This window comes from Clavelina lepadiformis, chromosome 3 (assembly GCF_947623445.1).
Source record: "Clavelina lepadiformis chromosome 3, kaClaLepa1.1, whole genome shotgun sequence".
Taxonomy (NCBI): domain Eukaryota; kingdom Metazoa; phylum Chordata; class Ascidiacea; order Aplousobranchia; family Clavelinidae; genus Clavelina; species Clavelina lepadiformis.
The window spans coordinates 1,125,987-1,148,794 of record NC_135242.1 but is presented as its reverse complement, the minus strand read 5'-3'; the positions used below and the strand labels follow the sequence as shown (position 1 = coordinate 1,148,794).

General features: G+C 38.2%; 5 protein-coding genes across 5 annotated transcripts in view; 1 reads left to right on the top strand and 4 right to left on the bottom strand.

The window, feature by feature from the left end:
* The window catches only part of LOC143450414 (ferroptosis suppressor protein 1-like), a 40,741-nt gene extending 38,918 nt beyond the window's left edge, over nt 1-1,823 (bottom strand). Inside the window, exon 1 of the mRNA XM_076950941.1 lies at nt 1,811-1,823. The gene's annotated coding sequence lies outside the window, so the exon portion shown is untranslated. The remainder of the gene's footprint in view (nt 1-1,810) is intronic.
* Nucleotides 1,824-2,695: 872 nt separating this feature from the next.
* On the bottom strand, nt 2,696-5,419 carry LOC143449366 (ileal sodium/bile acid cotransporter-like). Its single transcript, XM_076949534.1, has 9 exons — nt 5,151-5,419; nt 4,746-4,836; nt 4,494-4,618; nt 4,122-4,257; nt 3,865-3,986; nt 3,691-3,779; nt 3,516-3,608; nt 3,247-3,404; nt 2,696-3,132 (listed from the first exon to the last, which is right to left on the bottom strand). The coding sequence occupies exons 1-9, from the start codon at nt 5,212-5,214 to the stop codon at nt 2,907-2,909; spliced, it is 1,104 nt and encodes a 367-aa protein (XP_076805649.1). The 5' UTR covers nt 5,215-5,419; the 3' UTR covers nt 2,696-2,906.
* A 3,552-nt stretch (nt 5,420-8,971) lies between these two features.
* On the top strand, nt 8,972-11,115 carry LOC143449557 (uncharacterized). Its single transcript, XM_076949811.1, has 6 exons — nt 8,972-9,185; nt 9,472-9,572; nt 9,667-9,787; nt 9,940-10,083; nt 10,388-10,526; nt 10,605-11,115. The coding sequence occupies exons 1-6, from the start codon at nt 9,114-9,116 to the stop codon at nt 10,832-10,834; spliced, it is 807 nt and encodes a 268-aa protein (XP_076805926.1). The 5' UTR covers nt 8,972-9,113; the 3' UTR covers nt 10,835-11,115.
* A 231-nt stretch (nt 11,116-11,346) lies between these two features.
* LOC143449556 (tektin-2-like) lies at nt 11,347-15,472 on the bottom strand. Its single transcript, XM_076949810.1, has 9 exons — nt 15,238-15,472; nt 14,553-14,680; nt 14,143-14,289; nt 13,986-14,056; nt 13,644-13,787; nt 13,341-13,563; nt 12,880-13,023; nt 12,091-12,170; nt 11,347-11,946 (listed from the first exon to the last, which is right to left on the bottom strand). Exons 1-9 carry the CDS (start codon nt 15,377-15,379, stop codon nt 11,718-11,720), a joined length of 1,308 nt encoding a protein of 435 aa, XP_076805925.1. The 5' UTR covers nt 15,380-15,472; the 3' UTR covers nt 11,347-11,717.
* Nucleotides 15,473-16,024: 552 nt separating this feature from the next.
* On the bottom strand, nt 16,025-18,456 carry LOC143449555 (uncharacterized). The gene is made up of 7 exons (XM_076949809.1): nt 18,311-18,456; nt 18,036-18,135; nt 17,665-17,818; nt 17,461-17,591; nt 17,029-17,158; nt 16,785-16,905; nt 16,025-16,602 (listed from the first exon to the last, which is right to left on the bottom strand). The coding sequence occupies exons 1-7, from the start codon at nt 18,326-18,328 to the stop codon at nt 16,513-16,515; spliced, it is 744 nt and encodes a 247-aa protein (XP_076805924.1). The 5' UTR covers nt 18,329-18,456; the 3' UTR covers nt 16,025-16,512.
* Between the last annotated feature and the right edge of the window lie 4,352 nt (nt 18,457-22,808).

Sequence of the window (22,808 nt, the reverse complement as noted above, 5' to 3'; positions counted from 1 at the left end):
GCAATTGCAACATTGTGATGAGCAAGTCATTTGAACGCACCTGGCAACATGTCCCTAAAGCAGTGTTTCTCAAACTTTTTGCGATCGCGTACCACTCATTCGTTTTTTTACTACACTGCGTACCACCTGGCTCCTGAATGACTTATTTTACTCAAATGTACCGGTATTTATAGTTATTACCGTTATTACTATACCATAACACCAATGAATAGCAAGAAAACACAATTTAATTTGATAGATGCAACTGTTCCTTCTGCACAAGCTTGTCTATCCGGGGCAACACATTACTCACAGCACATCGAAAATCATGTTCAGCGGTACGCGGTACCACTTAAAATGCTCTCGCGTACCGCTAGTGGTACGCGTACCACAGTTTGAGAACCACTGCCCTAAAGTAACCACAGCTTGTTTTGAGTAATCATTTCCAAAGGACTCATAGCAGTGAAAGCGGTTTACTTGTTGTCATTCAAATGTTTTCCAAGTCTGGTATCTTGTTACGTATATATTCGTTACCGTTTACAGCTGCCGTTATATTTGTCCATATTCACGATGTCTCTTTTCTTATTCGACTTCCAGTATTAGCTGACGAACGGACAAAAACTTGAGCATCTGCAATGTATCGCACTGTTTTCCATTCCTATGCGGAAGTGAAATAGCTGTATGATGAAAATTTAATAAACGAATCAATGGAAATGTCACCACTTCTGGATTTCTTTATTTTGCAAGAAAGTGTCAGACAAGTTAAGCCGGACTCATCGGTAAAACCAACTTCGAGGCAACGACAACCGATTCAACCCCACAGTCCACACTACTCTTCCATCCGCTTATACGAACAGTGATGACGTCAATTAGCTAAGCACCGTAGCCATAACCGTCCCAAAGACCATAACCGAGAAAAGCATCATAACCGCCACAAACTTATAATCGTTATACAACATGGGCTCTGATTTCGGCTTGAACTCTTTGCAGAAAGAAAATGGTTAACACTGAGCTTACTGACTTATGCCGAACGATGACGTCAGGGCTCTGCAAATATGGAACCCAAATTTACAATACAACGTAGGCCTATAGCCAACCACTTGATGTTGAAAAAGAGCAACTGCAATTATATTTTAATATAATTGATTCAATTTAATTTAATCTAATGATTCAGCGCTATCACCCCATCCTGACAGCTGCTTTGTTGCAATCAATGAACAGGGCGCAGAAACTTTCTTCTTATATAGAGCTGTAAAAGTTTTAAGAGTAAACTCAGATTCAGTTTCAGATTTTTTGCCGGTTTTCCTTAAATAATCAATATGATGAAGGGATGTGTTTCGCACTACCTGGCGTATTGCAATAACACCCGATTCCATCCTTGTTATTGAGCGAGATGACGATTAAAGTTTTAAGACGTTTAGAGCTACTGTATAGCACACCTCGATGCTATGAATGTCATCTCAAGTTGTGGTTAATGGTAGTTAGATATCCTCCTAAGAATGAATTCCATATCAGTAAAAAAACACATGACAACCTTCCGGTTGTTTGGTTGTTTCGACCGTGAGGGCCATGAAATACCAGACATTGCAACACCACATCTCTAAGTTGATTGATTATCACAACGCAAAACATTTTACTCAGATTGCGTTACTACAGTTAGAATAACTCTGACTACAGATGTTTAGTTCCTATTGTACAGACTACAAAGATTTGAATCAGCTTAACTACATAGTTAATTCAAACTTTTTATTTTAAGCAAGTTTTAATTTCTTCACTACATCATTTAATTGAAATTTGATTGTTTAGTCAAGTTTAACCTTTTAAAGTTGATAGTATAGCTTAAAATTACCAGAAAAATATCTGCAAAAATGAAACTATTGCAGGCAGGCGCGTTTGTACGATTTTTTGTTGCAACCTAAGCCTATAGGCTACAATCCGAATATAAACCAAAAATATTATCATGACTGTAAATGATAAAATATAGTGGTTTAAGCCCTATTTGCTCAACCTTTGCCAGAGGCTTCCATTCCCCTTCACCACCCATACTAACAAACTCCCAAGACGACTTGTCTGTTTCATGTTGCTGAAGTTGTTTTTCAACAGGTCCCCAAAAGATTGCTTGATTCCTTTCTAACACATTTACTTTCCAAAGGGCAACTTTTCCACGCTTTTCATTCTTGAACTAAAACTTTTTTAAATTTGCATTTTATTTTCAATTAAAGTTATTGGAACAGTTGAAACCGTGTCCGCCTTGATTGTGGGTGCAATCAATCAATCAATTGATTGTTGACTTCTTCAATCACGCCTCGTACAAGTGTAAAGACTTTGTCAGGGTTGAAAAGTAATGTTAATGCAAAAAATGAAAAGCCTTAATGTCAATTGTCAACCGATTTCGATGCTGGCAATATTTCAGTCTGCAATGTACAGGTTAAAATCTGCAGCCAACGCTAACCAGCGCTTGATTCGTTGGAACAAAGCCTATTAAATGTTATACATTTGATGCTAATACTCGAATGTTGATTAAATGATCGATTGTGCAATAGCCATTGGTGGGAGCGACTTGTCTTAATCAAGTGACAAACAGGAAACCCTCACAAGAAAGATTTCTTGCACGAAGTGGAGGCACAGAAAGTTCCACTTAGGCCACTTAGGCAGTAGGTGGGTACAGCACGAGTTGGTTAGTGGTAGGTACGAGTAGTAACGCTTACCATAAAAATAAAAGTTTAAAACTTTAGATCTTATTGCAAAAGAAATCAAAAACTCGAAAGCAATGCAAGAGACCAGACGTGAATTGAACGAGAAAACTTCCAACAAAACAGGTAAATTATAAAAACGATAATAACGATAACCTGAACCATCAAAGTTTTACGAGGACCGAAAGTTTCTTAATGTCATTTAATGTTGAGTTATCTTCCGCAAACGAAAGGTCAAACTGAATTTTCCGGTTTCTCCTCACTGTGTCCGAATTTTAAAGGTTCCTCTTGCGGAGAGAGTTGAAGATTTTCCACATCTTCCACGGAAGGTTGAAGACAGCGGACACCTCTCCGCTTGCATATGACGTAAATGGCTACGGCCATGAGACAGGATCCCATTTGGAGACCAAAGTAAAGTGGGAAAAACATAAACACCGGAGCAAACTCAGGGGAAAAGAGGCTGAAAAGTTCAAATTCATTTGAAAGTTCTTAATTTTTCGCATTTATTTTACGTTAAAGCGTTTTCGTAGCTCACAGTAAATTAAGTTGTATGATATCTCTGAGCTAAACTCACTCCAGTGAAAGCAAAGCAATTCCGACACCTAGCGGAGAGTTTTGTATCACAGTTTCCACCACCACTGTCCTCCTCGCTGCCACACTGTATTCAAACCAAGTTATCCTGGAAAGCAAATAGCTGAGTCCTCCTGCCAGGCCAAACAGAGCAACGGCAACCTGGAGTTGATAAAATAAAGTTGTTTGGTCTTCAGTAAGCGGCAGTGACGATGCCGAGTAAACTAATAGGTCCAAGTTCTGAGCTTGTGAATTTTTGTTTTCTTATCTCACCACGACTTGTCGCCAACTCAAAGTGGGGTCGATGTTAGGGAAAGTCCAAATCGCGCAAACAATTCCGATGATCGGGCAAAGACTGCATAGCACCTTCATACAAGACAAATATCACATTACCTACCATTATAAACATGAAGACTATCGTACACGTACTAATATGATATATGGTTACCTTCGGCAGAATTGCGGAAACTTTAGGAAACTTGTACTTCACAGCGAGCCCGAGTAAAATGGGAACTAAAATGCCGAGAAAGGCGATTCCTAAGTCGGCAAATAATAAAGTTAAAGTCTGTTGAAACTTTTGACAACCATTTTATATGACCGTATGTGATATACTGTAACTTACCAAGGGTAGCAAAAGGAATTTTCAAGCAGCTCTCACTAATTCCCAGTGCCTTCGGATAAACGAAAAGCCACAGAGGCATAGTGCCAGCTGCCAGTGTCGTCGAAGCGGTTGTCAATACAACGCTGCGTAATATTACATCACAATTACAAACAAAGAAACACTTGACTTCATTCTAAATGCGACCAAGTCATCTATCGCGTAATGTTGGATTTGAGCAACTGCAGGTTACAAAAGATGAAGATGCAAAATATAAAAACCTCATATCAACGTCTCCGTCCAGCCAGTAGGTGGCAGCATTGCTCAGTCCTCCTCCAGGGCAGACCGACTGAATGATCACACCCAGTGCTTCTGGCGCAGTCAAGCGGAAAATCTTTGATAAGACGAAGCCCAAAACTGCCAAAACAATTTTTTTAAAACACAATGTAGTCTTTGTCTCCGTTGCTTTAATGCTGTAAAGTTTTGCAGCAGTCTATGCATCGCTTGCTGTGTGCTATGTGCTTGAAATAGAGAACAGCATTAAACAAATAGCATCTAAGACGAAACATGATTAAAAAGTTAGATGTTTATTTAGACGTGTATACGATTACGGGTGACGATGCCTGCAGTAGAATATACAAGGCTATACACACAGGGAAGCATGACCAACTGCAAGGTCAGCGCGCTTAGGAAGGACTTCGGTTGTTTCATGTAAGCCCACACCATCTGGAGATTCGTAGAACACCCGATCCCGAACATGACAAGAACCAAAGTAGCCCTGGGAAGAAATAAAGTACTTTGACGGATATTTTGACTTCACTCGTAAAGGGGGGTTGCAAAACGTTCCAGTGCTCGATCGTGCAGCATTTGGACCACAACCACACTCGGAATCAAACACAACTTACTGTACGACAAGAGGCATGCCTGTTATAGTGGGAGGCTTCCTTTGATGCGCAGAGCAGAATTCGAAGCCTGACGACGAATTGTCGAAAGAATCTGGGAAAAAATATTTTAATGGACAACTGATGTGTATGTCAGAAATTTTAAGAAAAAAATTTAACAAAATTAAGCTTTTACGTAACTGAGGATTTCACGCATGAGTGAATGGACAAAATTCTCTTATTCAAAGCTAAAAGCAACGTGATTGTATAAAATCTTTGATCGAGATCACCGATAGTTACCGGTAAAACATTTAATCCGCCTCAGGGTTAACTTTGCGCAAACCAACACAAGGTTCGCCACTGACCAAGGATTAAGAAAATGTCATTTTGTGAAGAAATGCCACATTTCTTACCGCACTGCATTCTCACCGTTTATTAAGCTTCCTTCGATGACTGTAGGCATGCTTACACCTGTGTCTTCCATACTGAGCATCTGCAATTGCAATAAATCACTTTTCTCACCTGTTGTAGCCAGGCGAGGATGCTAAAACGTGTAATAATGAAAACTGTAAAAGTAAAAAATCTGTTCTTTCTGTAATTATTCTGTAAAACGTGCGTTTGAAAATCGTTTTTTTTGGCTTTCATGCTTTCATTATTGTTGCTGACTCCTTACGTAATCTCTGCTGCTTGTGAGCCTTCGTATCACGGCTGTTAAGTGATTTTCCGTCCAAGGTTTCGCGTTCGCTTCGCTTCCCTTCGTTCCGCTTCGCGTATTACACGATATTATACATGAACGTATTATGTTTGTCTCAAATAAAAAAAGTTAAGGGAATTTACTGAAAAATTGATTATTCGAAAAATCTTCCATGGGGTTCTCTGAAATTTTGCATGTCATTTTAGTATGCTTTGGACCATTCCATAAAAGGCCAAACCATGATTTTAACTTTTTTAACAGAGACGCAAATTCAACACCAGGATTTTTGAAAAAAAAAACAATTCTAGCTACTTTCATGGCAATTTTCGGCCTAAATCTGCACGCGACTTAGCACGTTCTAGCATACATATAACAGTTGTACCGACGCTCATTTTCAAAGTCAATCAACGCGTTACACCTCACGAGACCCCGCCTTCCGATTATCTCAAACTCAAGGAACCCTGAGAAGAAGTCAGTTTCTAATGTGCTGGAGATGAAAACGAAATAACAGCCTAAGGTATATTAAAGTGACGTACGAAATTTCAGGGAGCTCCATGCGGGAGTTTTCGATTATTTACATTTTTAGTAATTTGACTTTATAATAAAGTAAACAAAGAATTTAGTCCGGCCACAAAACTAAATAGAAACAGATATATAATTTCAATTTAGACAACATGTTTCAAGACGATCACTGAGCATTTTACTTTTTAGCTAAATTTTCCGCCAAGGCGCTAAGTTGGAAACAATGGTCAAGATAGAAAAAACAAATTTAAAAATTATAATTTGGAGCAAATTTTGGGTGAAAAAAACATGGAAAATAGATTCATCGAAATCTCATATCTCGCCATAAAAACTCTTTTTCGAAGGCAATTTTAAAATCAGTAGGATTCACATCAAATATAAAAGAAACAAAACCTAAACACGTTTGCGCATCAAAGATGAAAGCATAAACACTAATGTGACAGCTGGGCTGGATACTGGGTATGACGTTGCAGTAAATTATGTCAATTTATCTTGCACATGTTTCCAAATGTCCATTTGTAGGATGACCGTTGTAAAAACATTGATATAAACTAAAGCAATGGTTATTTGATGTCTATAAATGTGAGGCGTAGAAATACTTAGATTTCATTGGTTTAATACCGGTCAAAGGTCAGATTAAGCGGGTATTTTAAAGATTCTAAATGGTTAAGAAAACTAGTGATGTCACACGGTATGCGTCATTGTTGTAAAATGGGACCTCAGGTCGAAGGTTGTTGTTTTGTCTTTCTGGCAGTTGTAGTTTTCTGCTTCGTGGTCTTGGATGGTCAATTGAACTGACAGTGTACGTAGGAACGCTTGTAGTAAGTGGTTTAATGGCCCGGCTATAGCTGTTACCAGCAATCATTACCTTAAATGTATTTAAGCACGTTTTAAGCTTTTTCGGCTTAAGAGAGACTATTTCACCAAAAATAGGTCAGGTAGCCCATAGTTAAAGATAGGTTGTTAAGTTATAGGGGATTTGGTAAGCAGCAAGACATTAATTTGAGTTATTTAAGGTTTGATTGAAGTTAGATTTAGATTAGGAGGTAGATTTATGTTAAGTTTAGGTTACTAGCCTAGGTTACTATACTTTAGGTCAGAGGTCGGGAACCTATGGCTCGCGAGCCAGATATGGCTCTTTTGATGACGGCATCTGGCTCGCAGATAAATCTAAGCTGGCATTTCTTAGCACAATTGTTACGAATAAAACTTTTCTGTTATTTGTAGTTTTGTAGCTTCTGTACCATGCAGCACCAGAAATCGCATTAACAGTAATTAGCATGTTATTAAAGAGTAAATTCAGACATTTACCGTTGTCTAAAATAGTTGGTTTTGCTTAAAAATGCACACGTTAGTTGCAATAAGTGTTGAAAAATATTATATGGCTCTAAAGGAAATAAAAATTAACAATATGTGGCTTTCATGGCTCCTTCGCCAAAAAAGGTTCCCGACCCCTGTTTTAGGTTATACCTATGTTATAACATTTAAGTTATAAACTTAACAAGAAACTGAGGAAAATAGTTTTAAACCCTGATTTCTTCCGGTGAAATATTCGCAGCATTCGGCTGTGGAAAGACGTGAATGTTGATGTCCAAGTCTTTTCCTATTATATTTAGAAATGAGTTGATTAATGAAAATTTTTTCTGTAAAATACTGTTGTTACTGTGACGTGTTTTGTATTATACGATTACTTTGTTATATTTTACCATATATGGCATGTGTCGGCATTGTGTTGAAAAAACCATTTTGTCTGGTTTCCATCAAACTAAAACTTACTCTGAGCCACAACACTTAATTGACAACTTAATGCAAAAAACCTAACGCTACCAAGATGGATCCCTCACAAAATTCTCACTACAACCATGAAAATCCGATGACAAACAAAAACTAATATAGAAGGCATGCAACCTCGAACAAACACAAACTTAGGTTCACGTGAGGGGCGAGCAGTCATGCGGTTTATAGGAATATTGAAAATCACTGCATAGTAATTATATAAGATTTTTCACGTCGAAATAAACCATTCTGAATAATAATAAACTGACAACCACATGAAGTTATTACATTGTGACAATAATAAACACCATTATTTATTCACATTAGGTTTTCCTAAATAAGCTCGCTGGCTCTGAGTCACGGGAGCCAAAGCACAGAGATGAAAGAGCCGCGGGTTGCCGACCTACAATATATAGGTTTAATCGCACCCCAAAAGAGTGGGAGTCAATAGTACTCGGTTAGCACAGACAGGCTGGTTGATAATTAACAAATTGAAAACTGAAGTGTTAGTGCGAGATGTCATAGCAAGGGATTTGTGTCATTTTACACAAACTCTTTGTCGAAAACTGCAGTGCTTTGCAATCAAAATTGTTTGAATGCTCTCAACTGAAAAGTATCCCAGGCAGTTTTTTATGAAAAATCAAGCAAAAACACAAATTCTGTCGTGACAACATGCACTGTCTTGGTTCAACGTTTGTTTATTTGTTGTAAATCGCCATCAAGCAACCAAGTGTGCGTCATTTGTAATTTACCTTAAATTTGTGTGGACGTTAGTTTCATGAAGCTTCAACAACAACAAGAAAACATCTTTACACGCAAAGATGTTAGGTAACACCACAGGACTTTTTGAAAGTTTCTCCAAGTACCCTTCATGCCTCTATATCTCTTTATTAAATGATCGAATGCAATTGATAATAAAAGGGTATGTTTGCGAGCGATGGCACATTCCAGCACCGAAAATTTAAAACACTATTAACCACCAAAAGGTGCCTATTTTAAAAGGTTTTCAGAGAATTTCTGGAAAACTACTCGCGTGATCTCTTTTATAAACAAAAGTAACTCAGATATTTCCAAACCTACCACCGACTTATTAAGTTTCAACGTCGTCTGATCTTAAGTTAGTCCATCAATTGTGACAAAACGTGAAGAGAAATTGAAGAAGGAAAAGGATAATAATAAAAAAGATTACAGATCATGCATTTCAATATAGATATACATAATAAAACAATAACCTAGTAGATCAAGAGTTGCTAATTTCTTTTGATATTTCTTCCATAGTTAATGTGAAAATAAATTTGTCGAGTAGACTCACGCAAAGAAGTTAATTTCCTTAAAATAATTGTGGTCTCATCAATTTATCAAGCCATCGTTTTAATCTCTGCTGCAAATCTTTTGAGATCATGTCGAATGGTGTTTTGAGAACGCTGAACTCACAGTGGAAGGAAAATGGTGGAAGATCTCCTAGTCACAAGGTGACAGAATATTCGTGACTGATTTTTTTCAAACCTGTTGATGCAGATTATCAACTTTATGTGTCTGGTGTCACTTAGACATCTCTTGTGTTAAATTTGCTAAAAATCTCGGATACTGTTAAGATATTTCCATGAAATTTTAAATCCCATTTTCCTTAACTTGATTTAAAGTAGAACTAAATGATACTCTTTGTCTAACTCTGAACCCCAGTTAGTTACCAAAGGTTGTATATTAGTTAATTAAAAAATAGTCTTTGTTTGATAATAAAGCAATTGTTTGTTGTAGCGACAACATGAAGATGAGGAGATGTCCACACCATCGTCGTCGTCACTCAAGCATCGAGCTCCTTCCAACAGAGCCCCTTTGGCAAGCAAAGAAAATATATTGTAAGTTCTATATTGCTGGAAAATATGCAAGTGGTGTTACATTACTGGCTGGTCATCAATGAATTGCAACCTCTTACGTTTACGTTTATTAAAGAGCCAAAAAGCCATCTAGTCACAGATCCGCCAAGAACTTTTTCTCCTCGAATAACAACAAAGCAAAGACTAAAAACCAAAAACTGATGATTTATGACGAAACTGCCAAAGCATTAAAAAAGGTAACAGCACTGCATAATTAATTTGATGATCATCTTTTATGGCGCTAACTGAGGATTTTTAGTTAGTAATCGGTGCCAAAAAGCTCACAATATAGATATATGCATCAATAGTTTAAGAACCTGTCCATTATTTATGAATTGACTATGCATAGAGCAAAACAATCTCAACACAAACTGAAACGTTCGATGAAAGAAAAGAATTAATGTGTAGTGAGACACCTAGTGAGGAATATTGGGAGCTTTTGGCCGAAGAAAGACGAAAGGCGCTCCAGGAAGCTCTGGAAGAGAATGAACAGGTTCGTTGTTGAGATGCTTTTGCTTTTTGTTTGCTCATGTTGTTCATTCAACTTTCTCTTACTGGGATATGCTGCCTGCTTCCAAGTTATTTAATCATAGTAAGGTTTTCAATTGTGTTAATAGCACAGATGAAGTGCTAGCTGGTCGTGAAATTGTAAACATTTTTACATTCCGAGTATTTTCCTGGTGTTTAGGAAGGTACAGGGATTCATTAGCCGTGTTCTGTTTGGTTGATAATAATAAGTCTATTGCTTGAGTGATGATATAACTGGAGTTATGTTCGTAACTCGATGTCTTTCGTAGATTGCTGATGACTTGGAGAGAAAAGACGAACTGATCGACGACTTAAAAAATGAAATCGAACGATTAGAAGAAAGTTCCTCCCATGCCCAGTACCTGGCATCCGTTATCGAGGAGCTAACTCAAGGCCTCAATAAAGAAGGTTTGTTTTTTAATGCTACGTGCGATGATTGAACCAGTGTGATGTTTTGATGAATATTAATATGCTGATGTATTGCAGAAAAGGATCCTACCGTTGAGGGCATGTCTGCAAAATATGACGTAAATCTAAGCGATAATGACGCGACAAAAGACAAGTCCTTAAACACAACCGACGGCAATGACCAGTTCGACGGAAACCGTTGTGAGCTATCTGATGGTTCCTGCAGCCACGACAGCGACAAAGAGAATAAACCAGTGTTCATTCCGTATTCATCAGACTCGGACACATTGGATTACAACACATGCTGAGTGACCTCATAATGTTGTTTGATTTCCTGTTTTTACATGAAGCTGCCACTTAATATATTCCGGTTTCTAACGTCATGCTGCTCACCCAAGTAGGATTTTATTTTAAATTGTAATACCAGCCAAGACATGTTTTATCACCATCTGTATGGTGTCATGTGATCACTGCTGGTGCTATCTTGAAAACTTGTAGCAGCCGATTCGCTGCTTATTTTATTCCTTGTTTGGTTGTGATAATTTTTTAAAGAAATAAAAAGCATTGATTTGAAATAAAGGTTGGTGATATGTGTAGGTTGGTTGCGCTTCATTGGCTTTGTTACAAGATTGTGGTTACCCTGTGTTGGCAATTGGGTCGTGAAAATTTGAATTTTAGGACTTTTTTTTCATCTCCACCTTCGTATTTTTGCAGCTGTATTAGAAATTCTTCCTTTGAGAGGAAAGTTTTCGTTGCTTAATTCATCAAGACATGACCTTGAGAAAGCAGTTCGTCTAATTGACTGGCAGCAACACAAGCAAAGTGTGAAGTGATATTTATACATCATTGGTGCTAGGACATGACAAAAGCAAGAGCGCACACGCTAAGACAAGGCTCGATACTTTCAATAATTAAAAGGTGCAGTTTCAAGCAAAATTCTAATCTCATATCACTTAGCAGTGAAATCTTCGTAGGATTGTTCCTGACATGAATCCACAAGGAAGTTAACAATAGAAACACAAGATTCCGAACAAGTTCGTGAAATTATCCATCTCATTGAGAATGAGATTGCAAACAATGGCTTGATTAATGATAAACTTGATAGACACAAAATACAAAACGTCATTAATCAATGAGCTTTCGAAGTTCTATTAGCACAGCGTATACACAATCATCATTTTCAACTAAAGTCTATGCAAGGTCGAGCTGACTGGTCTTGATTGGGCTAAGTGGGGTCGACTCGCGTCCCAGGGTCCTCTTGAAAGAGTCATCGGGCCGAGACGCGACATATTTTTCAGCTGGAACAACAAGCTTTCTGCGAACGTCAAGGCACTTTCGATCGAGCTTGAGTGAGTTCCGCTTGCAAGCCAGATCCTGTTGTATCCTGTACAACTGCTTGTACAGCGCGTTTCGGGCGTGGCTGCAAGTTAAAATCAGCGAATTTTTTAGATCAACATAAAAAATTAACGATAAACATTGCATTTACAAGCATTATATATGCAGTAGGTATTTTAGTCTTATGCCCTGACATGGTTACTAATAAGTATTTCACAAACAAACATACTGAGCTTGTGCGAGCTTCTCCTTGAGGGCCGAGATGCTGCCTTCAATTCGATGAACTTCTTCGGTTAGTCCATACTGAGGCTGCACATTAAATATTATTATTATTCTGCACTAAATGAAGTTTTCTAATCGAGACAACTGAAGCCACTCTGCCATTGTTTGCCACTTCATACCGGCCCAGTGATTTCAATACACAAGCTATTATAGAAGACATTTAAGGAACAATGGGGTTAAGTTACAGCACAAACTGTTAAAATACCTCTGTAACAATGGGCCCCAGTGAGCACTTACTTTATTGTCACAACTGAACAATCAATTTAACCTCTTTAATGTTTAAATGACCTTTTATGTGGCATCTCAGTAAAAGATTTTTAAATAAATGCTGACAATTGTTAAATGGATTACACAGACACAATAGAAAAACAATTACACAAGTGCTAAAACTTACTAAAGATTAAATAATAGTTCTAGGTCTATTAAGATATATTTTTTTTTAAATTTAAAATACCGATAAGTCGATCGACCCTAAGGCACAATCAAAGAGTATAATTTTTTGGAATTTTGACGTCATTTTAAGATTGCACCCCCATTGATGAAGTTTCAATGGGGTGCATTCTACAAGTTTGATGATAAAACTAGATTGACGGAGACAAACAATCTGTCTACGGAAGCAATATAAAGAATTTCCTAACCCACTCAATACATTGATTGCTTATCTGCTGCAGAAAATTTTTTTTTCATAGACCTGGTCTATGCACGCTGCTGCAGTTGCCTAGGGATCATTACCAACCTCATCACGGCAGAGTTCCACGTTGGGGCGATACGTCCTGGTTTCCAGGCGGGTGTGGGCGACTTTAAGCGGGGCAGTTTTATTCCGGATTGCTCGTTCAAGGTTCCGGATGTCCGCTTCTACCTCCGCGATCTCCTCCTTTGTCTGCAAGAGGAATTTGTTTAAGTCATAGTTCAACCTTTTCTGATCATCGCAACATATCTACAACTGCAAGTTGTCAATCACTAGCAGAAGGCTTTCACCCTTTCTATCTAATTATAATGCTTTTAGGTGATGTCTATCTTATGCTTTGATATAGATCTGGGCATGCTGAGCAAGTTTTCAAACCTATACATAATCTTTAAGGAAGATAACAGTTTAAAGTTTAAGTAAATCTTTAATAAATATTGGATAACGACACTAAAATATTGGACATAAGCAACCTCATTTCAGCAGTCGTAAAAATCCAAACCACCACTTACATTTTTCTCTTGCCACTCAAGCTCTCCTTCTGCCCGTTCCATCTCGTGGATGCGCTTGCGATAAGCGAACTCGGTTGCAATGCGCTGCGCTTCAAGTTCATTGCGAGTCTGTGCAAGAGTGGCATCGATGGCTTCCCTGAGTGTCACGCTTGCCCTCATCTCAACCTCAGCACGATCTTTGTTGTATTGAGAGAATTGGTGCCATGATTCTGGTGTCGTGCTCCTAACAAAACGCAAAAGAATTATGCTTTCTGGGGCTTTATATGAATAGCTATGATAGTGATAAAGCACTTTATAACTCACTCTTTCAAAACTCGAGTTGGGTTTGGTTTGTAAGAAATCCCTGCTGAGCTGTTGTTCAAGCTGTAACATGATTGGTCAATTCCTTGAGCTTCAAACTTGTCTTTTTGGTCATTGGCCAGCTGCTGCCGAGCTTCCCTCAAAAGGCTGCAAAGTTTCAACTTGTGAATAAAAATGGAGACTTTTCTATAATTTCAATGTTTAAAATACAAAACTACAAAATTTAAAGAGAGTACAAAACTATTATTTTACAATTTTGCAACAGATTCAGAAAAATGATAAATCTAGTTTTAATCGATCCTTAATTTATCAATGACTGCTTATATTGCATTCATGTCATCTTACCAAAGCTGCTCAAATGCCTCAGAGATTCTCTTTTGAAGTTGTTCTTTGATTTTGTTAATAACTTCAACTTCCTGCAAAATTATAATGGTAAGTCGCAAGCCATTATGACAGACACCTTTTACTTTTTTTTGAACCATATCTTTGTTTTACCACTAACCTTGCGTAATTCCGCTTCCACCCCGTCTCTCACAACATCGATTGATTGGCGGCCTTCACGTAGAGTCAGACACTCAATAGCAACATCGAGTGGCAATGCTTTCTCTTCCAAAGCCAGTTCAGTTTCAAGTTTTGCCCGATTAAGTGCCTGAAACAAAAGTGCATGAAGCGAAGCCTTTTTATTGGTCAAATCAAAGCAACATTCAACAACAGACTTCTGTCATTGAATAAGTCCCGTCATCAATATAGTTGTTAAATTTAAATAACCTAAAGAAGATTTTTTTGTCACAAAACTGATATCAACATTGTGGTCAAGGTTTATTTGAGTGGGAGACTTTATTCTTGTTATACCCAATGTTCAACTCAAAAGACTTCAAAACCTTTTGCATTAAATATTGTAAAAAAACTTACATTTATTTCAGCATCAGTTTCATCGAGACACCTCTCAAGAGTCTGTTTCCATTTTGTGATGTCATCAATTCTGTCATCGAGCCTGGTGTTGTTGTCGTGTTGATCCCATTTTGTCTGATTTGCAGTGACTACAAAATATCAACAAAAATCATAACTTGATCTTGAATTTTATTGGTACTTTTCAAATCTCTATCAAGAAAACCTTAACTGCTTTTTTTAAATAATACATTGAAAACATTATTTGTAAACATCTTCAAATAGGCCACAAAATAATAAATACTTAAATTACAGTAAACCGATTTTTATATTGCTAAAAGACTGTTTTTCAGAAATAGTTCAATTATAGTCCCACAGCCCTATTGGAAAGTTTGCTTTCAGTGCGCCTGATAAATATACCAGTAAATTTGTCACCAAAGTTTGCGCCGAGATAATACCTATAACGTAAAATGGGGCAAAACGCTGATGCTGCGGCAGTAAATTGGCGCAATAAACACGCGGTGGAACAACCTGACGCATCCGCGGTAAATTTCCACTAGAGTCTTGCAGGGGCCAAATTTTCTTTCAAAATTCTTAGGCTCTTCAGCTTCTTTCTAGCAAATGGTTTTGCAACGAGGCCGACAATGCATTGGCCATTAATCAAAGGGAAATAACCAAGTAATCTGTTAAAGTTAGTTGATCTATTTACCGTTAACAAGTTCCCTGGCTTCTTGTCTTATCTGATGAGAAGACACTCGCTGCCGTTCAGCATTTGTTGAAATAAAATCGTTCGATGCAAACCAGTCAGATGGTGCAAAGCGTTGAGTTGGTTTTAAGCTTAACGTTGCCATTCTGTTAATTTCTGTTCTTGCGATTTTGACAAATTATCAGGCAGTGAAACTGATCGTGCAGACTGTCTTCTGGGACAACAATGAAGTAAATCGATGGCGTTGCTATGGTGTGGGTGTCGACATAGCAACTATTTCTAGACACTACAAGCGCCAGAGATTAATCGTTGGCTACCCATAGCTTGAGTGTTGTCAATCATGTTTTGCCTTAACGCTAAGGTATCAAGCCAGGCTATCGAAAAAATGCTCGATATTGTTGCAATCATTCACGACTTGCACATACGTTTTTGCAAAAATGCTCATTTCATTCATGCTGTTGACATCGTATTTTGTCTCAGTCCCACTAAAGACAAGAATAGTCCCAAGCATTCATTCTGAACGAGATTGCATTAGACTGGGTATTGAAGTGAAGACAAATGTAAACATATAAACATGGAAAACGTGATTGATCGAAACCAAAATTTCGTTAATCTGCATTTACCAGACCTTTCAAATAGGCTATTTCCTGTCGAAGGAATATGCTGTAATAATGTAAGTAGGCTTATTACATATTTTGAATATGCACGTTTCTCAGGCAACACAATCGATTTCAGCAGATACCGTCTGTAATGATAAATTCACCTACATCCGCCCTACAAATAAATCAGCTAATTTACTTAGCTACAAATTTTATTCTCGCTATAGTGCAGGTTCGAAATAACGAAGCAATTTGGCGTCAATACAAGGCAGTTTAATTTGTGCTTCAACAATTTTAATTTCTAATTGAGGACAAAACAAGTAGAAATGCAAAGTCAATTTTTTAAAATTTATAAACAATTTTCGACCTGACCTCAACTATTTCTTGATGCAAATATTTCAAGTATAATATCATGATATGTACAGAATACATGGCTACATCATTTACATATCTACATAAAAACTCCCAGGGAAAACTGTTTTCTGAAATACGTTTGAACGTAAACGATGTTTAAAGTAAAATAAAAAAGTAATTACGATTCACTATGAATTTTGTAAATTTCATTTTTAAAATATAGTTTATGGAAAAAAAACCTAAAAAATTTGGAAAAAATAGCAAAACAAAAATGAAAATCAACGTGTGCTTGTTACATCACAATGATCTAAACGTGGAGACAGATCTAAAAGTGGTCACGTGTCACAACTATCTTCTGCAGGATCTCGTACAAGGCGTCAAGGAGTCCAACTCTGCTGCCCAGACTTTCAGCCAACTGCGCAAAGAAGGTCGTGTCAATCTCGTTACAAGAACACAAGGGTAGTGCGAAAATTCAAAACCAAACCTTAATTTTAATTCTTAGATTAGTCAGGTTTGAACTTTCGTCATACCGAACACAAGACATCACCAAGTAAATGTTACCACCGCATAGCATGTGTGAAATCGGAGAACACGGACCTGTATTGCCAAGGAAAGAAGTACACAGAATGTAAGGGCGACACTAGCGGTAACCACGCGGTGACACAAGATCTTGCTCAAGGTGAGGATCAGGGCGCTTGTAAGTGCAAGTTTGGTGGCGCTGAAGAGACATTCAATAGGTTAACTGCTGAAAACACGAAACGGCTTTAAAAAATTTCTCACGTTGCTCGTGTCTATTACGTAAGCTATCCATAGATTTCAATGTTACGATGACGTCACTCACTCTTGGCCGCTGACGTTTCTTGCAAAATCCCCGAAGACGATAGCGGCCGCTAACGTTCCGTTTCCAGCCAGGGTTCCCAGGAACACGGCGATGTAGGATCCTTCGTGGGCGCTGAGAGAAGCAGTGACCGCTACAAGAACAATAGAATTCTATTTACACCTTCAGAGGGAAGCTAACACTTGCGCAAGCTCGTGTATTAATTAAGGTAATCCTACAAGTTAACCTTAAAGGCGCCTTTTACTGCTTAGAACGAAAATAAAAAAAAACTTCCATACAATTTTTCAGCAAATCGAAAAAGTCGAATCATAAACTGAAAGTAAACCCAGATTTTACGCTGATATTCATGCAGCGATGAGGCACCTTAGCTCCCTATCGCTTCATGTCGCTTGACGAGCCTTTTAACGATGACAAATTATGCAAAAATAGTTCTACCTGCATCTACCGCCACCACGCGACGGATAGTCGCCAAGAGAGCCAGAAGAATAACCAGGGGTCTGACGTCACCGGTCTCAAAGTTGAGGATTCGGTTGAAAATATCGAAAGGAACAAAGAGAACCAACCACCTGGGCGCGAATACAACCATTAAGAACAACAGCCGAATAAAAATCTTAAGAATTTCCAACAAACAGAACTTACCAGACAGCTGCTACAGTAAGCAGGGTACAATTGCAACTGATTGCGTCAACAGGGGAAGCCCCTGTACAGAGAGCAATGATGATATCGGCGCCTCTGACGTAGAGTAGGGCTTTGACGTAAGAGTAGAAGAGATTGGATTTGTGCCAGTTCCAGTCTATTGTGGAATTTATAAATTGAGGTTATAAGCCACATTATCGACTTCTGCATAAAGGCAACTTCTACATTCTAACCTAGAAGGACAAAGTCTTTAAGTATTACAGCAGCGCAACCCTTTGTCGTAAAAGAGAATCGCACGACGCATAAGTGGGTTGAAAAGTGCAGATGTTTAGTATCAGGTTAACAATTAGCCTATAACGTCATTAATAACTAACCAGCACTTTTCACCGACTGTTGAACCATGAAAACCACGTAGGCGAGTTCTACCTCCCATTTGATCGTGGGAAGCAATTCATCACAGAAACGTTTAGACAACTGGAAAATAGACATATTAAGGCATCTCGTGGTAAAATATTAACTTGCCTCCAAGGTGACACGTTGTTGTTTACTATCAAGCAACCTCCCATTTCATTTAGCCTTTTAGGTGTAGACAGAGAGCCTTAAAGACTAATATGTTTAAAGTGTTAAATTTATGTTGTTACAGTCTTACCTTTTCCACGACGTCCATTATCTAGTTGTACGCTAAACACAAGTTACAGAGCCCTATATAGGCTATGCTCTTTATCTAATTGAAGAACAAATAAACATAAAAAATTTAACAATATATTCCGAAGTTATTCACGCGGGCTTTAATATATACGGTGTCCACAAGACACAAGCCCAGTATCGGTTATGCTGGTCTCTTCATTTAAAGCAGTTAGTGGTGTTACCGCGCAACCTACTGTAATGGTATTCCCATTATTTACAGGTATACATTATGTCAGCAATTAATCCACCAACCTATCGGCACAAACAGCCCAGCTATCTCCTCTATGATACAATAACAACTTCCTGTAGCTAAACAGTGTTAACTGTGATGGGCGCATCGCCTGAAACCAGTTGTTATGTCATAAGCAAGCCGGTAGCTTTTTCAATTCCGCTTATATTCGGGTCTAAGCCTACCTCTTACATTCTTACTGACTGCTATTTGTCTTGCTCCTTCCACTATTCCAAACGTTTGTAAACATTCCATGCTCGATAGTCGGCACGAGGTAAAGTAAACAAATAGTAGAGTGACGTCACTATGCGTAAGCAACGATCTTTGAAAGAGAAAATTAATGTAGAATAAAAGACTGGCCATTTATTCAGCAGCTGTAAAGTCAATCAAGCATGACATAAAGCAAAGGTGGAGATATAATTTAATAACTGTCCGTAGCCGATTTCCAAAAACGAACTGAACGCTGTAAAATTTAACCATTAAAACCGTGCTTGGAATATACGACTGGTCTACGCTATGAGAGCTTAGTAGGCCTACTGCAGTGCGATGACAACGAACAATTGTGTGGAGACATAATTACACAAATCTAAAAGTAAAACATCATAAAAGAGACGCGATAAATCGATATTAACTCAAACAACTCAAAACTCTTAAACTCCATTGCAGGTATTGCTTCATACTCACATATACTGACATACGCCCAAATAGTTATTTTAGGCTTCACTGGGCTTATAGAACGCTAAATACTGTAATGCTACGCTACGCCGCCTTCCCAAAACACTGGACTTGGCAGGTGTCAGGCAACTGTCTCTCTCGTAACAAGCGATGAAACGTAATAATAACTCAGCTGTCTCACAGCATTACCATTCAGCTGCGCGAGAGATATAACGTTTCAAACCAGTAGAGAAATTTAAATTCGACAATTGCAGCATTCATCCGCAGCTTCTACCGCCACACCCTTGAAAGAATTCGCCGAACAATGGATGGTGATGTTACAAGTGTTTCTACGCAATAACTATTTCGAACCCGTGGACACGCTTCAATGACGTCAGCTTCATTCTCAGCAGAATAATTCTGGGCATTTTAGACAAAACTTCAGACTTCTTTGCGTTGGGTTTCGGTAAATTTAGTGCAGCAACCACAGAATGATACAAATAAATTGCATACGCGAGGCTAGAATATTCCGATTTCTCTGACAAACAGACGTAACTCTATTGCCATCACTCTACTAACTGATCCTTAATGTTTATGACGTACGATCGCTATTCTCTTACCGGTGGTGCGCGATCGTCGCGCTCTTAGCGATTACGTCATAAAGGAGAAAGTTACCTCATAAAAATCGCTTGCAAGAAGCGATGTTGGTATTTTTTTTTGATAGGGCGTTGGTTATATCCGGATAAAAATATTCAAATAACGATGCCTGTACGATTGGCTCTCCGCTTATATATTGCAAAAACGTAATAACTTCAACTTAGGCCTAGGGTCTCAAACACGCGGCCCGCGATGCATTTTGGATTTCTCGAATAATAAACTATGATTAACCCTTTCAGCTCCATCCATATTTGTTTATAAATTTTTATAAGATCTAAAACATAAAATTATTTTGAGCATTTACAAAGCATTGCGATCTTATTGTGTTATCTATTCAACGTTTTAATGTATATTGTGGCTCTCGGGTTAAACTGGAAATCTTCATTTAGTCCTCAGAGCAGTTTGAAATTCCTGACTTAGATATTCAATGCTCTGTTAGGTAATATAAATTATTTTCTTTGTGTAGTTTTAAAGTTGTTGTTATGTTTCCACTCGATTCTCTGGGAGAGATCGCATTTTGTATCAGATAATCGAGTGGTTTGAGGCTATATTAAGTATATACTGTATATTAGAAAGTAAGTAGAAATTTTACTGAGTATTTACACAAGAAAAAAAATAGACCTATAAGCTAGACATGGTGCATGTTTTAATGTGCGTTGTATTCATGAAATGATGAACCTCATAGGACGGTATAGTCACAAACTGCCAAGAGATGGGACGTCCAGGAAAGCGACATGCACGCGAGACTCTTTTTAGTGGCTTTGGGTCACGAAGGCGGCTGCACAATGCACACTTATCTCTTCATATCTGCACCAAACCGAATCAAAATTAATTAAATGAAATTGTTCACTCGATATGAGCACCGATGAGCTTTAATGTGAAGATACAATCATTCTATTTACTAACTATTTTATTTAGAGACCTCCACATTAGCAAATCTAAAAATTTGAAACCTTCAACTCTGAAATAATCAGTAAAATGATCAGTATTGTTTCACAAGAGAAAACGTCCACTAAGACGTCACAATTCAAGCACATCAATCACACATAAGCTTCATGGAGGTAGCTTTGAGACTTTCGTAATTTCCCCTCCAAGTGAACCAGATTATGCCAGTGGCGTACCCACCTGAAGAACTCCAGACGGCGTTGAGAGCAGGTTCGAAGCCAGGTTTCGAACCACCATCCACCACTACCCTTGCCGCATTGAGAAGTACAATTAGGATTGCTGGTAATGAAAGAACCACTATTAGCCAACACTAACCATCTTTGTTAGCCAATAATCTACTATACAATTTAAACAAAGAGTGGTTTTGATGTTAGAAGAGGTAACCGACCTCCCGGGGGTAAAGAAGGGGCGGTGGTTCTGGGAGGGGGCCAGGCTGTCCCCGGCAGTGCCTGCGTAACCATCAACAAGGAGACAAAACTTTTCTGATTCATTCGCAACAGAGGAAGTGCTGAAAGCAAAACAAATATTACTCATCTGATAATATTGGCAATAACCAGTCACAGCTGTAGGTTTAAGCATGCAAGGTAAAGCCTATAAGAAGCAACGAGACTTCTACCACCCAGAGCACACGCTCTCACAAAACAAAATATATGATGTCGATTAGCAGAGAAGACACCAACACTAAACCATAGACATCCTATATATAGCTAGTACAATATATAAGACTATATACTATATATCAGGGGTGGCCAAACTGCGGCTCTCAAGCCACATGCGGCTCTTTGAGCCTTTGATTGCGGCTCTTTAATGAATTATCATTGTTGAATTAGACATGCATTTTTCCCGGTCTAGAAGAGTTGTTTGATCAGATTATGAAACAATGCGTTCTGTCACACGTAGTAACAATGGACTCATTGTTAGTAATAATCAAATTACACTCCAAAAAGTACATTATTGTACAGAAGTGTGCCAATTTGTACACTGTAGTTTAGTAAACTGTCAGATTGAAGCTGTACGTCAGAGCTGACCTAGTTTTAAGTCTTGGTTACGGTTATACTAATAATTGCAAAAAGAGTTGGTGAAGCCCAGGTGGAGACTCATAGTATCACCACGCAGCACTAATGTTTATCAATAGCTACACTTCGTTGTAAGTGAATAAATTCGTGTTTTTTATTGTTTTGTGATGTGGCTCTTTTAAAACTGGAATTTGTTATATGCGGCTCGAGCATGAAGCAGGTCTGGCCACCCCTGCTATATATAGTACTGTACACTGGTAGTTATATATAAGATATCTATACACAAAACCCACGACTGGGAAGTGGCTTATCTTATTCCGGTCACGTGATGCATAGTTTACTAATAGAGATCAAAAAAACTTTTGGAGACTTCTATTTAGTACATTTGAATTGTTTGTCTCATTAGTCATTAAGTATAAGTGCTGTATATGATTTATTAGTTATAGCAAATAATCTTACTGGAACTCAACATAGCGATAACCCCCGGCGAAGTCCCAGAGATGAATTTTCAGTCTGCATCCGCCATTCCCGGTTAAGTTGTGAATTTTTTCGAGACCTACGAAGAACAGATGTCAGTTGTTTCCATAGACACAAAAGAAGTGTTCAAGCAAACGTGCTTCTACCATAGACATCCTAACTAAGATATCTATGGCTTCTACCCAGCCAAAACTCTCCGCTTTCACTCAACCTGGAAACACAAGAATGTTTGGATTTGATTCTATGATGTCACTAGGATTCTATGGTGGTTAATATTTTGTAACAATTCGAAGGTTTCAGGCAAAAAAGCCGAAAATCATGCACTTTTCCTGTTCATAATTAATTGTTCGTGAGCATGTTCTTTATAGTGCTATCAAAAAATTAGAAATACCTACTTTGCAACCTATCACAAAAGCATTGTCATGTTGCTAAAATTTACTTTCCCAGTTGATTCCTACAATTCCTTTCGCGACGTGAAGCTC

Coding starts and splice junctions, on each gene's coding strand:
- LOC143449366 (XM_076949534.1), bottom strand. CDS start 5,214: ATGCTCAGTATGGAAGACACAGGTGTAAGCATGCCTACAGTCATCGAA. Junction 4,837..5,150: donor CGAAGGAAGCTTAATAAACG/GTGAGAATGCAG, acceptor ATTTTTTCCCAG/ATTCTTTCGACAATTCGTCG. Junction 4,258..4,493: donor GCAGTTGGTCATGCTTCCCT/GTGTGTATAGCC, acceptor TTGTTTTGGCAG/TTTTGGGCTTCGTCTTATCA.
- LOC143449557 (XM_076949811.1), top strand. CDS start 9,114: ATGTCGAATGGTGTTTTGAGAACGCTGAACTCACAGTGGAAGGAAAAT. Junction 9,788..9,939: donor CTGCCAAAGCATTAAAAAAG/GTAACAGCACTG, acceptor GACTATGCATAG/AGCAAAACAATCTCAACACA. Junction 10,084..10,387: donor CTCTGGAAGAGAATGAACAG/GTTCGTTGTTGA, acceptor TGTCTTTCGTAG/ATTGCTGATGACTTGGAGAG.
- LOC143449556 (XM_076949810.1), bottom strand. CDS start 15,379: ATGGCAACGTTAAGCTTAAAACCAACTCAACGCTTTGCACCATCTGAC. Junction 13,564..13,643: donor CCAACTCGAGTTTTGAAAGA/GTGAGTTATAAA, acceptor GCGTTTTGTTAG/GAGCACGACACCAGAATCAT. Junction 12,171..12,879: donor TGGAACTCTGCCGTGATGAG/GTTGGTAATGAT, acceptor TTTAATGTGCAG/CCTCAGTATGGACTAACCGA.
- LOC143449555 (XM_076949809.1), bottom strand. Junction 17,592..17,664: donor CTTACTGTAGCAGCTGTCTG/GTAAGTTCTGTT, acceptor ATTCGCGCCCAG/GTGGTTGGTTCTCTTTGTTC. Junction 17,159..17,460: donor CGTGGTGGCGGTAGATGCAG/GTAGAACTATTT, acceptor TTGTTCTTGTAG/CGGTCACTGCTTCTCTCAGC.